Here is a 16341-nt window from a genome sequence, read left to right as displayed (position 1 = left end):
AAAGGATTATTCACTTCCAGAATAAACATTTCTTGCACTAGCTCAACCTCACGCATTACGTAGTCACGTTGGAAAGGTCAACTAGTTGGAAGTACCGACCTAGTGTTTTCAAAGCAAACATGCAAAGAAAGTCAAACGCCCTTTATGAAAAAAGGTAAAACAACGAACGATCTCGGATGGTTTTGAAGTTGGAGGAGAAATTGAGATGTTTTTCACCCTACCCTAAATTTTTTAAATAGACGAAGAACTAACCACGCGTGACCTTTCCAACATGATTACATAATGCATGAAGTCATTTTTTTGAAAGAAAATGGCTGATTGTTTCATTAGATAAGACCCGTATTCCTCGGCTGGGATCTTGTAGAGTCTTTTGAAGCTGCATTGAAACTGCAATTTGGACCTTCAACCCACTGGCCACAATTGAAGTCCACTATATGGAGAAAAATCCTCAAAAACCTTAAATTTTTTCGATTGAAGAAAGAAAGACATGAACATCTTGGGATGACATGGGGGTGATATCCTTTAATGACATCTTTTAAATTGTTGGAATGAAACTGACATTGTTTTGTTTCCTCCCGTTCAGGTCCAGCATTACGGGTCGTGCCACAAGGAGTGGAACGGCAACTACCGGCAGCCGTGCCGGCCACAGGCCTTCATCCCGCCCACAGTGCACGGCCCCACATTCCCGCTTCCCCACGGCAGCCCCACACACTCAGTCGGCCACCCGCCACCTCCCGGCCTCCTCTCCTATCCGCCTTCTGCGCCCGTGGCCCACCTCTTGCCTTCACCATGCCCACCGCCGGCCCCTCGGCCCGTCTTGCAGCCCGCCTACAGCCTGGTGCACCACCAGGGCATCAGCGTGGGCATCAACCACAGGCTGCTGCCCTCCCCCACCCTGCTCCCGCAGGGCCAGTTCAAAGCCCTCTTTCACCCACACTCCTATGTGGCGTCACCCGTCTACGCAGGCTTCCCCCTCAGCCCCAGCAAACTCAGTCAGTACCCATACATCTGAACTGGAGCCCGCGGCAGCCGCGCGCACGTAGCCGGCACTGAGCCTCCACCTCTTTCTTTTCTTATGAAGTTTGACAACAGTGATGATGATGATGATGCAAATCAGGCTTTATAGATATCATGGAGAATAAAACAAATGAATGCGTGAGTGAGCGAGTGGACACACAACACAAAAACTCACTTTTAATGTGTGTTTGCACATTTGATACAACAAAATTCCTAGTCGCGAGACTCTCGGCGGAGGGCCGCAGCAGATCCCCTATGCTATTTTTCAATATTGCCTTCTGACGTGTGTATTAGACTCTCGTTCAAGCCATCGCTGTCTCCAGTGTGCGTGCGAGTCCCTCTTGTGGCAACCTGGTGTTACCTGTCCGTATTTTTCCGTAGCTCCTCAGTGTTAAGTCTCCTTTAGACCGGTGTTGAAAAGGTTCTGTCACGCTGCATGTCTCTGCATGGGCAAAAACCAATGTCGGACTTCAAAAAAAAGGGGGGGGGGCCTGCAAACCGTTGCTTTTCACCCTATGTGTATGTTTTGTACGACTTGCTGCATTGAATCCGTTGGGGTTCAATAAACAGTGCCTTAAAATACATGTTGTTGCAAGTTACCCCGAGTCCCACATACAGTCACGCGTGTACCGGACTGCAGCACTTGAAAAACTTTCAATCGGTCTTTGTGATTTGTATATTAGGGCTGTTTCATACGGTAGATCTTTTTTTTTTCGTGCTTGGTGCATTAGCGCATTCGTTGGCTTACATGATCTCTACATCGGTGTCGTTTCTACTTATTTAATTCATCTCTTTGGGTCGCGACGTGAATTTTTGTTCGGAAAGCCGATTGGGTATCGAACCAAACACGGCCTAATGGGTCTCGTGTCAACAAAATCTCGCTATTCGCGCCAAGATTAGGCTCACGATTTGCCCTTTAGAACAGGCGAAATGTTTTGTTTGACGCCTTAGATGATTTGCGCAATATTCAGAAGCGAAACAGTCCTTTACGTGTGGTATTTACAGGTGGATGTATTGCGCTGAGTGGTAGCAGAGTTTGATTTATGGAGAATAACGTGCTTCGCCGTAGCAGAGGCCGATGAACTATGTATAAAAAAAAAAAGTTTGAGTACTTTCATATTTGATAATCTGTTTCTACTCTAATAGTATTTACACTGTTTAATGAAACTGCAATACAATCCATAGTTTTCGGGGTGTGTTTTTCGTTTTCTTTCCATCGATTCTATGTTATTTTTAGAGTTAGAAGTGTTATCGGTGTTGGAATTGTATCAGCAGATAGCTCTTTGATGATATTGTATGGTTTCATGTTTGCTTTGTGCAGAATTATTCAGTATTGAGTATCCAACTGTAAAGTCTATCGTTGCTGGAGTATTCAGTGCTTTATAAGACGAGAGTTGATCGTGTGCAATTTCCTTCATAGATGCATGTGACAAGATTGGATTGTTTTGTATTCCCTCTCTCACCGTTTATTTGCTTTTTTGACGCTGGCTGTTTTGATTTCGAACATTCCGTCAGGGAGAAATAGCTTTTTTGTGTGAATTTTTTTTTATTATTAGATTTGAGTTTTTCCATTATAGGTGCATCCTTTCATTATGCTTTCGCTACACCAAAGACAGTAATTCATTTCTTAAGCAGAGTAGCTACTGTTTTTACTGTTTAGCGTAGACCTCGAGCGTAGTGTAGTTGAGGCCGTATTTAACAGAAAAAATCTATGTAAAAATGTTGAGATTGATGTTTAGCTTTTTCGGGCAAGTTATGACTTTGTTTCATTTATTCTTGAATGTATCATAGATAAGCTGCTATATACTGATTGCCACTTCATAATAGCTGTGAAATTAGATGATTAACTTTGTTCTTAGCCTTCTTATTTTTATATATGTCTAATTACCTTGAAATAGAAGTGAGATGATCTTTTTTTTTCCTTTGTTTGTTTTTGGGTTTTACCGTACTGACTGGCATCAGAAGCATTTTAATGCGCCTCTGTTTTGCTTTTTTTTTGAAGTGTCATTGTAACTACTGTATTGCAAGTAACGGAGATTTTGGGGTTTTTGTGTGCGTGGGTTTGTGTTCTTTTACGTTTCGTTTGCATCAGTGTTTTATCTGTTGTTATCTTGGGGCTAATCTTACGTATTAGATGCATATTGGTGTATATCTATCTTAGTACGTATATTTGCATTTTGTTAAAGCATAGCTTGCAGGATAGATTTAACTTTTTGTTTTAAGTATCTATATAAATTCTATATTCAACGACCCATTTCAGACTATCAATTTCAGTAATGCTATTAGCACTTGATACTTTCGATAAGCTAGCCAAAATTTCGGGGTTGGGCGAAAGTCTCAATCTCAGTAACTACAGTGCTTAGAATTTTTTATTTATTGTTTTAATTTCCCCTCTTATTATTGTAATTGTACATGAAATACACACATGAAATTGTATCAGGTATATTAGTGTGTTTAGAAATGAAAAAAAAAAAAACGATACAAAATGCACGTTTTGCTTGTTTCAAAGCGGACTGTTCTGAATTACTAGAGCATCCGTTCTCATTTTGTGGGCGATTATTATATGGGTGTGTTCGTTCTCGCACCGGTCCCTGCTCTTTAAAGCGAGCGACACTGCGTTTAGTGCCTTTGAAATGTGCTTCAGACCTTTATATCCCTTTTACAAACACTGCCTGCCAGCCTCTTCCTCTCTTTCATGCTCCCTCGGACGATGTGACCGAGGAGTGAAAGCGTAACTGCAGTGTTTGATAGTCGTAACTGAAGTGCTGTTCCCCACCAGTTGCTTAAAAATAGACGCCCTGTCAGATGTTGATAACCTGATAACCAATAGCAAGTGTAACTTGATAGTCATGCAATGCAGTAAACACCTTTATGGTAGAAAAATGGAGGTTTGTTTCTCAAAATTGTGGAAAGGAAATCCAATCATGCTTGATTAATCTCTATTTTTATGACCAACAACAAAAAACAATAATGAAATGATATCAGGGATTGTTATGATTATTATTATTATGCTGAATAAACACCCAAGACACGGTTTTCTCGTATTTGGGGAGCTATACATGATACACTGTGAATGTAAACCACCATTTGTCAAGTAGAATGAACATTGCCCTTTGTTATAAGAGTTTATTGCTTTAGCGGAGCCGACTTCATGGAGATACGGTCCAAAAAGTGGTGTGGTTTTTCACATTATGTCCCTATATTTTATATATTTAGAATTTAGCACTAGAGACGAGTGCTAAATTGCATCTCGTGCACATTATATGAATTCAATGCATTAATTCACTGCAAGTAAACATTTCAGGAATGTTTTCATTCTAACAAGGTCTACCAAACCCAACCTATTGAGAGAGAATCTTAGCGCAATCGCTAAGGACCGAGGGATCTGCAAACTAAAGTTGAAACGTCTTTGAACTCCCAAACCAAACAGATTTAGTTTTAGTTTGTTTTCTTTGATTCGTGTTTTTCTTTTAGACGTTCTTGTACAGTTAATTCAGGGTCCTTGTATTTGTCATATGTGCTACTGTGTAACACTTGTCGTAAGATTTGCGTTGGATTGCTTTAGATCTATTTTTAACTCTTCTGCAGATTATATTTTAGTAAAAGTTAAATCTCACTGCAAGTTATCGGTAATATTTAGACTTAAGAGCAAACAGACTTGATTGACTAAATCTGAACTGTTACTGTTTTCATATTTGTAAAATTTTTTTTTTGTGGCTTTCTGTTTGCTTTTGATTTCTATGCTACATTAGTTTGCCATGTAGCCACTGCACTGTGCAATATTCACTATATGAGGACTGGGAAACCTTTTTTGTTTTTTGATGTAATGTCTCTTACAGTTTGCGGTCGTATTTCTCTCTAGTTCTCAGTGATTTATATGTGACCAAGCCTTATGTACTTTGTCACAAAAAGCGGGTTTTCCTGGTTACTATTGGTGAGTGTCAAATTAAAGAAATTATGGTGTATTGTCAAAATTCACTTTGAATTAAAATATATATTGCTGCGGGCACACATTGTTTGTTTGTCTTTATTCAAAGAAATTGATGGATATTTGTCACACAAAATACAAGGGTTTCATATGTATTTTTACATTCGACTTTTTGTTATAATTCTATTTAAAACTAAAACACAAGTAATATGGTATTAGAAAACCGTACTTGACAAATAACCAAAAAAAAAAAACTGGATTTGATTTGAAATTGCGCCATCATGTGGATGGAATCCAAATCTTTATGACCTCTGATTTTGGTGCTTCCGGTTGTTATGTAACAGACACTTACCATATGAGCACACAAGGACATTTATTCCGCTAAAACCTCTCTAATAAAGAAGTACACGTATTTTAATACCCGGATATTTTCATTCCCGGGTCAATTCATGCTGCAGTTCCTCTAAATGTATTGTTTACTTTCATATTTACAGCATTTAACTGCTCTATTTAACTATATATAACGAGAACCCACTGAAAACTGGTCATTTTAAGATGTATCAACATTAAATTTCTAATAAACACACCTTGCTGCTAAATTAACTTTGAAACTTTCGTTTTTGTGAAGGTATGGCAACATAAAATATTACATTATGATTGCTTTAGCTGAATTTAAGATTAGCCACACGATTTTTAATAGGCTATGCCAATTTATGCCAACATAAAGTGGAATAAAATGTGTGCAATCATAAAGAATTTCGTAGAATGACCCATAATAACAGGCGGTATGATGTTGAGAGACAGATCCAGGTTTTCATTTGTGTACACGTGGGCACCAGTCATCCTCATTCAAACCCAGCAGAGGTCGTCTTCCTCTCGCGCATCAGTCTTTATAATTACGCGCCTCATCACCAGTTCGGCTTGGAGACGCGATATTTTTTCCCAATCAAAAGCAGCCGATTTTCCGTCGCAGCATCATTGATATAATAGCGGGATTTTAGGGTTGACGCTGTTGGATTCCTATGCTGATTATGCGTTTGATGAAGAACCTGCTCCTGTAACGCGCGCGTGATTGATGTGGTGGTCACGGATGCTTCTGAATGCGCTTTGCAGACGCATCGCCTTTAAAGTTTCAATGCTGACATAGAGCAGAAAAACAGTGGAGAGAAGACCTCAGTTTAAGGAACTGGAAAGGACAGATCAAATGTCTTTTTCGGGACCTTTCGGCCTATTGCTGAATTTATCTCTAGCCAGATGGCCCCAAGAAATGCGCGTAACAATTTCTACATTTTGGGCTCCGGTAGCGGGAATGGCAACGCTGGAACCCAAGGCATGTCGGAATGGATAGGCTTGTCCTTGTGCCGAAAATATGTTGACTTGGACGGAGCGTGGACCAAGTGTCTGATATCTGTTGGAATTACATTGCTTCTGGTGCCGTCCATATTTGCCATTGACGGTGAGATATATATATTTTTATTATTATTTAAAATTGTTATTTTGTCGACAACCTGTTTGAGTGTCCAGGTTCCAAACCTTTCCAAAAAAAGGGTTATTTTGTTTATGTTTAATTTCTGAAACTGTACGTTTAAATATTTGAATTTAGAAATTCGAACCATTTCAGTAGAACTATATTGTTTGGAGGTTCTAATTGTTAAACGCAATGCGGAATATAAACTGGCCCTCTTATGAATACGTTATTTTAATGAGTCATCTAGATTAAAGACAGACCGTATATGTTTGTTTAGATATTAGCCGCGTGTGTGTTTGTTTTGTCTGCTATATGTTTCGTTCCCTGTGGCAGTTTGCGAGCAAGACAGCAGAACCTCTCCGACAAAAACAAGATGCAGGTAGCCCTACTTCACTCTGAAGCACTTGTGTATAAACAGCATGTGATGGTGCTGCAGTGCTGGGCGCTCTGTGTTCGCTCCTCACATATATTTTTTATTATTTATTTTCAGTTCTTGCTGATTTTGCGCACTCGCCGGAATATGGAAAAGTAGCTGAGGTGAAGGAATTTGGAGGATTTGATTGATCTCAGTGACTCGAATCCTTTGAATTACCAAAAAGATGAATCGATTCATTCATTTTCTGTTATATCGATTCGCTATATAAACAACTGATTAAATGAATTAAAAATCACCAGTCTATTCCCGATTCGTTAAAGTCGCTCACGAACAGTATAGGAAATTTTGCTCATCCACATCGGTACCATGAACAAAATGTTTTGTTTATTGATTTCATTGAAAAACTACATGTTTTGTTCATTCAATTAGTTAACGAACGAGATGTAGCCTATGGCATTAAAAGTTGGACAAAACATGAACACAGCGCCCAAGCGAATTACTGCACGCACAGTAAAGCTAGCACGTAAAATGTACACCTGAAGAAATGGCAAACTCGAGCACAAAAAAATATGATTGTAGTAGCGGTATTTCGGCTGGGCCCCCCTCTGGTCCAGTGCCCGGTAGGCCCGTGCGTTAGTCCGTCCCTGAGCAAGTACTACCGTGGTCAAGGCACAGAAACCTAAGAACATCGTTACAATTGTTTGTAAGTCGCTTTGGATAAAAGCGTCTGCTAAATGACTAAAAGTAAAGAGTGTAAAGACCATCGACTCTACCTTGCGACTCCACCGGGCTGGGACACCGGCAAAGGATATAAGTATCGCTTTTTATTTTTATTTATTTATTTTTTACCTTTCTATGTATGATTACTATTGAAATGTTGTTGTTGTATGCATTTGTTAATTTTATTTAATTTCTGTATTTTCCTAAATGGGTGTGAGTATTTACAGAGTGTTAACTTTTAGTTTTGGTTACTTTTTCTTATTTGTAAGTCGCTTTGGATAAAAGCGTCTGCTAAATGACTAAATGTAAAGTAAAGTAAAATTGTCCATGTGACATCAGTGGTATTTTACGAGGCTACAAGAATACTTTTTGTGTGCAAAGAAAACAAAAATAACGACTTTATTCAACAATCCTTTCCTCCGCTTCACCCCTGTGCCCTTTTGGAGAGTACCAGGACGCATGCACGTGCTATGATCTAAATGTAAACAACGCATGCGCGTGCAGCTGCTGACACAGAACGTGCTGTTTACGTTCAAAGCTCGTGCATATACGTTGTTTAACGGTGTTCTTACTACGTTTCTGGGCCTTGAATGTGGTAGTACCCTTGCTTTCTATGGAGGGTAAGAGAGCTCTCGGATTTCATAAAAAATATCTTCATTTGTGTTCTGAAGACGAACAAAGGTCTTATGGGTTTGGGACGACATGAGGATGAGTAATTAATGATATAATTGTCATTTTTAGGTGAACTATCCCTTTAAGTTTTTTGTTGCGCTCAGAATGGCACAGTTCTGAAAAAACAAAACAAAAAAACGCTATCACTTCCACGATCGGATTACTTTCATATTCCATGCAAAGCATACCTAAAACACGTTCACACCAATGACAGAATGTCAAATAGACTCAGTTCAACAGCAAAACCACTAGTGCACCATGTGAACAAAAGATGTGTATGAAAATACACAAAAAAAATTGGTTCAACTAAATTATTTATTCAACTACAAAAACGGTTTGGTTCAGATGGCAACTGCAATTACTGTTTACTGCTGTAATTCTGCTTGAAAGCCAAGACAAGGCAAGATTTGAATTAAAAATGATTTATTTATTTTTTACCATAAACCAACATTCTCAAAATCTTCCAGGAACCAAGAAATGTTAACTGTGTCAAAAATACATAAGAAGGGGTCTTGTAATAATTCGTATCCACAGTTATTACACATCATAAATCAAAGTCTTTTATATTTTTGTTCTTTAAAAAATGTATTTTAAACACTATACTTTGTGTTAAATAGTCACTAAACTCTTTAATGCTGCTGTGTGGGTGTTTCCAACACAAGGGCTGAACGAGTCATGCCAAATTTGACGTCTTTCTCTCTTTTGACCACCATAATCTATCTCTAGATTTTTTTCCCTCTTTAGAAAAGTCATAGAAGTCTTTTTTACTGGATAAAATGAAAACGCAAAAAGTATTGATAAAAGCATGCATTTATCAAACAAGTGAATACATGGCCATGAAATATTTGAGCTATTGAATTATTTTATTATCTTGTAGAAACTGCAGAGAGACATAACGTCAGCACAGCCAGTAGAAAACATTGTGGTCAGTTATACAGTGTTATACTTGACAATAGTAATTTATTCATTAATAGTTGACTGCTGAATGATGCAGCTAACCAATCAGAAGCAAGTATTCTAAAGAGCTGTGTAATAATAAGATACAATTGATTTTCAGTCTACGTCAGTGACAGTAGCAAAGTAAATCCATGTTGTTGGCCATCTCCTGACAGATCAATTGTTGTATCTATTCCTAATATCCTTGACCTTTGACCCCCATCCCCATTCCTCCTCAACATTATACTCAAGTATAGACATTTCTCGTGGTACATTAATACAGCACTTCCAACCCCATTCACTTCTCTACTTATGAAAAGTGTTGCAATATATCAGTAGCCTTTGCCTGAGGACCAGAAACGCATTTAACCAAAAAATGATTTAATTTGTGCAAACAAGTTCAGCGTTGATTATGTGAACTAACTCCAGGCATGACGTCCCTTTCTCGAAACGGCACAGATATCAAAAAGGCAGATTCGATTTTCTAAAGCTAGAATTACAAGATAAATACATTTCTAAAGCTAGAATTACACCAGATTAGTTTTATTCGGGCATGCAGGCATGTATCAGTCTGGACCATAGGCTTAATACACAGAGGTAAAGAGCCTATGCCTTTTCATTCATAAAACCACCATTGTCCTTTTGGCTTTGAGCTGGGGCTATGGCGTATGGCCAGACACACTTGTGGCTTGCTGAGGATGAGGCATCTCTCCTCAATGCCCCTACAGTGATGCTCCTGCTAGTCAACAGGAGCCTGCTGTGCTATGTTGCCATGGGAACTGATCTACTTTTTTTTTTTTACCAGAGTGGAAAGAGTGAGTGTATTACCAGAATGACAGCGATGAACTGCTCCGTTTGATTTTCAAAGGCCTTTTTGTGGCCTCAGACCTGCAGTGACTGGGTTCAGCAATTAGTTGAACAGAACTAAACTGGATTCATGCTTTAATTGACTATTTCATGGGATTGTTGTTTTGTCACCTGTCAGTTGAAAGGAACCATAGCCAAGTTTTAATGGAGTAGGCATAGAGTTTTTTCCCCTGTGGTCTGGGTGTAATTATTATAGCGGGTCTCTCGGTGCTTCTTAAGAAATCTGTGGTGGTTTTGTTCGATGACTCGCATTTGAAAACACGGACCAGTCAATCTGATCCTCTCAAAACGTTTGAAGCATCACTGCAAAACCCATCTGTTCACCCTCAAGAGGAGAACTGCATTTAAAAAAAAAAACATGCAGTGGCAGCAGCGGGAGTCTTTGATTCACAGCCATGTCCTGCTCAAATGCCTGAGAACAAAGGGAGAGCACTTTACATTGTTGATACTGCCATTAATATGATTTGCAACAAAAAATATGATATTGCTGTGAAATATTGATATGCTTAAAGACAAGGTTGGCACAATATTATTACGTATTAACTAGGCCTGTCAATCGATTATAAAATGTAATCAGATTAATTACATTATATATACTAAATAATTCATCAAAAGGTATTACATATTAATATTTGCAGAGAAAATCATATGAAGATTTCAAGATTGTACATTATTGTCGGAGAGGAGTTTAGGCTATAATAATCTACAGTATGAAGAATGTATGTTAAGCTATTTGGAATTAATAATAAGTATGATACTATTAATATTCATTCAAATAATATTATTTTAATGAATTATTATTAATAGTATAAACCACTATTAATTAACAAATAATGTACCAAGTTTAATACTATAAATAATAATTAATCAAAATAATGTAAATGATAATTTAAAATAACTAATCATTTAAAAATAAATAAATAATCCATATTTTAAACACACACCTAACCGGAATGTTGAAGCATTTTTCAAATGCTAAGGCTGTAAATATCTACAAAATGATGTGTAATTATGCGTAATTTAAGCTGTTTGGGTTTTAATTAATTGTAGATGTTTAATACAATGAATAATAATAAATGAAAATATTAACAGCAGAAATAAAAATACTAACAATAATAATGTTTTTTTTATTTGTATAGATATTTATGAATTAATAAATAATATAATAATAATTCATCATTTGAACACACCTCCAACCAGACTGTTGAAGGAATATCGATACAGTGCTGCCTTTCCATTATTTCTCAAAGTGTCTTTTTAAATTCCCAATGTGGCCACACAGATGTCAAATAGTTAGTGAATTGTATCAGCGAAGGTGTAAAACCTAAATAAAGAGCATGACTTTATTACTCTAAGCCTTTTTAAGCCTTTTGGCTTGTGCTTTAACCATCCATTTTGTTTGTCTTTAAACACTCCATAGAATTACATTAGAGCCGGAATAAGCTTTGTTAGCACCACGATTCTTTCCAGAGGGTCAGCGCCTGCCAGGAAAAAGATGCTGCACACCACAACTAGTGTTGAAACGCTAAGATATCACATTTTAACAACTAGACGTGTGGCACCTCAAACTGAAGCACAATTACAGTTTCCAGTAGGACAGAAGTCGGTCTTTTAATGCGTATTTCTCTCAGTCTAATTACTGCCACTTGAGTCCTGAACCAGTTAATTATCTGCTGATGTCAGCTATGACCAAAGAAGCTGATCTGCTTCCCTGACTGACCGTTTTCACAGCTGACATGTTCTCATTTCCGTCGATTCCATGCTTGATTAGCTAAACAGTCCGTGTGAAAGTTGATTATGTCGAGTCTGATGCATTCGCTCTGTTTCTATATATACAAAAGGTTATTTTTTTTCCTGCTTCTTTCTTATTTGGCCTGTGCAAATTCATGAGGGTGTTAAAATGCATACCCCCAATTCGTATTGACGTTCATCTGTTGTTGTAACAAATATATGGTGATTATGTTCTTCTATAACAATATGTACTCAAAGGTGCATGCCTGGGACAAACATTCACATGTAATGCTGAAATAACTGTTGCAGTTATGAGTTCAGTAGCAACGACAGTGACTGTATCATGATGGATGATCACTACAGAGCTTTGGCAAGCCGTTAGCAAACAACCCATCTCTAGAGATGAATGACTTCAATCAGGTTGCCCACCACCTCTTCCATCTTATGATTTGACCTGTGGATTCAGGATGTTTGGAGCAAAAATGGTTAGAGATTGTTTTCCTTGGCAGTTTATTGGGTAATTCTTCATAATATGAACAATACTGCTGTACTTACTTTTTTGTAGCGTAGATAGTCTAGCATACTTTATTTTGAATTCTCATTGAGGGTAACACACAAACTAGGTATGAATAATGGGATCTGACAGTATTTATTCCATAACATTGTTATGATTTGCATTTGCTTTGCAGTTTCTGGAGTTATTTGCATGTAACGGTGTGATATAAATGTGCAATATGATATTGTGACATTTGGAATGGGATATGGAATTGTTGCGAGCCAGATTCAAACTTGCAATATTTGATCTGACATTTATTGCATGACGTAATGATTTTCTGTTGGATGATATATGGGTTCCAATATTATATGACAGCATTTTATCAAAAGTCTCAAAATTTCTTAAATATATACATGCATGTGTTTGGACTTATATATACATAATAAATATACACAGTATACACACATGTATTATGTAAACAAAAACGTTTATTTTGGATGCACTTAATCGCATTTGAAAGCACTAATTTGTTTAGACAAAATATTATATTTTAATATACAATAAATATTTTAAAAGATAATTTTACCATCATCTATTTATCGGTTGGCAGCCATAACATGAAAAATATTGATCCCTAATGTTTTGTATTAATTATACAGCTTCTTGGTCATTTATGGCTTTATTACAGCTCTCTTGTTTGTCACTTGCCTATGAGGACATCTGCTATAACACAAGCCAGTCATTTTCAGGTCACGTGCTTCGAGCTAATACTTAGATCCAGCCATCTGAAGCCAACCATCTCCCTAAAAGTGTTCCTTTGCCAGGAGCGATGACAAACAAATATGTTTTATTTAAGCTGTTTTGTTAATGAATGAACAGATTATGGGGTCCATTATCCATGCCATAAACCAAAGAGTTATCATTTTGCTCCCTTTTACTACCTCACTTTTATCTATTTCACTTAGATCAAGGGATTGATGCTGACCCCTGCCAGATTAATACACAATTCTGAGAGCCCATAATGAAATTGTGTGCCAGCTCACACCTGAAAATCTCCTCAGGTTTATGAAACAAGGTTTATGGTGGGGAGGGGCTAATCTGGTTTGTGGGCAAGAAAAAGGGGCATTACGGGGTCAATAGATGCATAAACCGAGACATCTCTTGTTTTATGGTGCTTTTCGTATAGCGGAGCATGTTGGTCATTTAATTTTAGTTTTGTAGCATTTATAGCACACTCGTTTTTTTTTCAGAAGTACTTCAAAGCTCCAGACAGGCTCAGCTGTTCATGTTTCGTGCGTCTGATGTCTGTCTGTCTTTTGAGCCTGATCAAAAGCTGCGTCCTCATTTTACTCTGCTGTTAATTTACACAGAACTCATAACTGTGGCCTCCTTTGACTCTAGAGATGTTTGAAAACTAGTCAAAACGTCGCTCCAGCAAACATGCGGGAAAACCGGAGCTAATATCCGAACTAATTAGGCATGTGCATTCGCATAATTCTCTTTATGCTTGTGGAATTGCTTGCATAATTAAATCAGACGACCGTCTTTGTTCTTGTTGATAGAATCGCCACATTTGATTTCATTCCTACCCTTAGATATATTTAATTGCTAAACTGTTGCCTTCGTAGCTTGAAAGAAAAGTACTGTTCACACCTGGAATTTCACACATGATAGTGCTCATTAGAGGAGAAAAAGGAGAAAGGAGCTTTATGCATAATGAGCTCTGTCCTTGTCGAACCTCCGACGTCATCGGCTTTACCCTAATAAAAATCCCTTGGGGAAAATGATGCCATGTAAAAGGAATGGGATTATCTATTTTTGCCTCCAGAGAAGGCTGATGTTATGTGGCCATGTGTTATATGCTAAAACCCATAATATTCAGTGGAATATGTGTGCAGAATGCATATTTCGAGGACTCTCGCTTGCTCTGCTCCGTTCCCTCGGGGTCAGATTGGCTTGAACATAAGAGATGGTCTGGAAACTGGGAAAGAGACTGAGGGGCCAATTCACTAAACAGCTGCGCTACTTTTCTGTGCTGTATTACAGCACCAAAACCTGCATCTGTATCTACTAACCAGCCGCAATCTAGTTTAACTAGGTGCTAAATGCACTGAAATAACACTTTGTCGTGAGTGTTTAAATTAAAGGATTAGTTCACTCCAGAATTCAAATTTCCTGATAATTTATTAATCTGAGATGTTCATGATTTCCCTCAAAATTAAGATTTTTGAGGGAAACTACATGATTGTTCTCCTTATAGTGGACTTCAATGGGGATCAGTGGGTTGAAGGTCCAAATTGCAGTTTCAATGCAGATTCAAAGGGCTCTATACAAATCCAGCCAAGGAATAAGGGGATTATCTTGCGAAACGATTTTATAAAAATAAAAATTCTGTATTTTTTAACCAGAAATGCTCATCTTGCACTGGCTCTGCGATACGACCCAGTCAGGGGCCATCATTTCAGAAGTGAGGGGGACAGAAATGTAATATATATATATATATAAAAAAAAATTTTTTATATAATTCTCTTCTGCTCACCAAGCCTGCATTTATTTAATCCAAAATACAGTTTTACTATGTACAACTGCTTTCTATTTGAATATATTGAAAAATGTTATTTATTCATGTGAGGCAAAGCTGAATTTTCAGCATCATTACTCCAGGCTTCAGAGTCACATGATCCTTCAGAAATCATTCTGATATTCTGATGTGCCTTTTTTAAATTATTATTATTATTATTTAAAACAGTTGAGTAATTTTTTTCAGGATTCTTTGATGAATAGAAAGATCCAAAGATCAGCATTTATCTGAAATAAAAAGCTTTTGAAACATTATACACTATACCATTCAAAAGTGTGGAGTCAGTAGTATTATTATTTTATTTTATTTATTTTGGCAAAAGAAATGATAGAAATTAATAGTTTTATTTAGCAAGGATGGTTTAAATTGATCAAAAGTGATGATAAAGACATTTATAATGTTACAAAAGATTTCTATTTCAGATAAATGTTGTTCTTCTGAACTTTCTATTCATCAAAGAAACCTGGAAAAAAATTCTACTCAGCTGTCTTCACCATCATAATACATTTTTTTTTGTTGTTGTTTTTTTTAGCAGCAAATCAGAATATTAGAATGATTTCTGAAAGATCGTGTGACTGGAGTAATTTACATTTAAAAATGTATTCAAATAGAAAACAGTTATTTTAAATAGTACAAATATTTCAAAATTGTACTGTTTTGCTGTAAGCCTACTTTGGATCAAATAAATCCAGGCTTTCTGAGCAGAAGAGACTTCTTTAAAAAACATTAAAAATCTTAATGTTCAAAAACTTTTGACTGGGCAACTTTCATTTTTTAGTAGTTGTGGTTATTTTTAGTAACTTTTTTAGCAATTTGCACACAAAAAACACACTGGCACTAAAATAAAAAAGCATGCACAAAATGATGCTAGCAGTAGCCGCTATTCATTCTTAGCAAACTCCCCCTGAGAGAGCGAGACACTCATTCAGTTTTAATGGGGTTTGCAATAACCTGCTTTGCTCTTGAGACTCTGAAGTCAAGTGCGTCAAAGGTGTCCTGCACAAGCTCCTGAATATTCCAACACGTTCCAGAAGGGAATATGGAATCTTTTCCACTCTGTGTAAAAATTTATATCACTTCCAGTCAATGCCAGAGCTGAAACTAACCAATTCTGACAGTTGTGTAATGCAGTGAGAGGCTGGGAAAAGTAAAACAAACACGGAAAAGCATCAGTTGAGCCTGCAGGTTTGTGCAGGAAGCTGAGGCGACACATGCCGTTACGAGGATCGATGGGAAAGTAGCGTGAGGGCTTGCAGTATTTCACTTTTGCTGTGTTGGCATGTCGAGCGCTCGGCATCTGATTGCTAATTTCATCTCGAGTCAAAATAAATCAGTCATTGCATGCGTATTGTTTTGGTTTATGTTGTTCTTGCACTCCATTATATGTTAAAATTTTTAAACAGTAGATGATGTAATATTTCCGACTACATCATCTGTCTTTTTTAACCCTGCGGCGGAGAATATGATTAGTGTAAGTCAGTCCCATACACACCCCCCCATCCCCCAGACTCGACGGGGACTAGATGACCTACCCAGAGCCCTGCAAGGA

At 37.5% G+C, this 16341-nt stretch overlaps 2 protein-coding genes across 2 annotated transcripts in view; both read left to right on the top strand.

Moving 5' to 3' along the window:
- Positions 1–5026, top strand: part of LOC306868182 (homeodomain-interacting protein kinase 3-like) — a 38262-nt gene extending 33236 nt beyond the window's left edge. The window contains exon 16 of the mRNA XM_079414249.1: positions 584–5026. Coding sequence (XP_079270375.1) covers positions 584–1012 — 429 coding nt within the window. The 3' untranslated portion in view covers positions 1013–5026. The remainder of the gene's footprint in view (positions 1–583) is intronic.
- Positions 5027–6135: 1109 nt separating this feature from the next.
- kiaa1549la (KIAA1549-like a) overlaps positions 6136–16341 on the top strand; it is a 49615-nt gene continuing 39409 nt past the window's right edge. Inside the window, exon 1 of the mRNA XM_079413948.1 lies at positions 6136–6401. Coding sequence (XP_079270074.1) covers positions 6200–6401 — 202 coding nt within the window. The 5' untranslated portion in view covers positions 6136–6199. The remainder of the gene's footprint in view (positions 6402–16341) is intronic.

The sequence above is a fragment of the Barbus barbus genome (genome assembly GCF_936440315.1).
Source record: "Barbus barbus genome assembly, chromosome: 50".
NCBI classification, from domain to species: Eukaryota; Metazoa; Chordata; class Actinopteri; order Cypriniformes; family Cyprinidae; genus Barbus; species Barbus barbus.
This window is presented reverse-complemented; position numbering and strand designations above follow the sequence as displayed.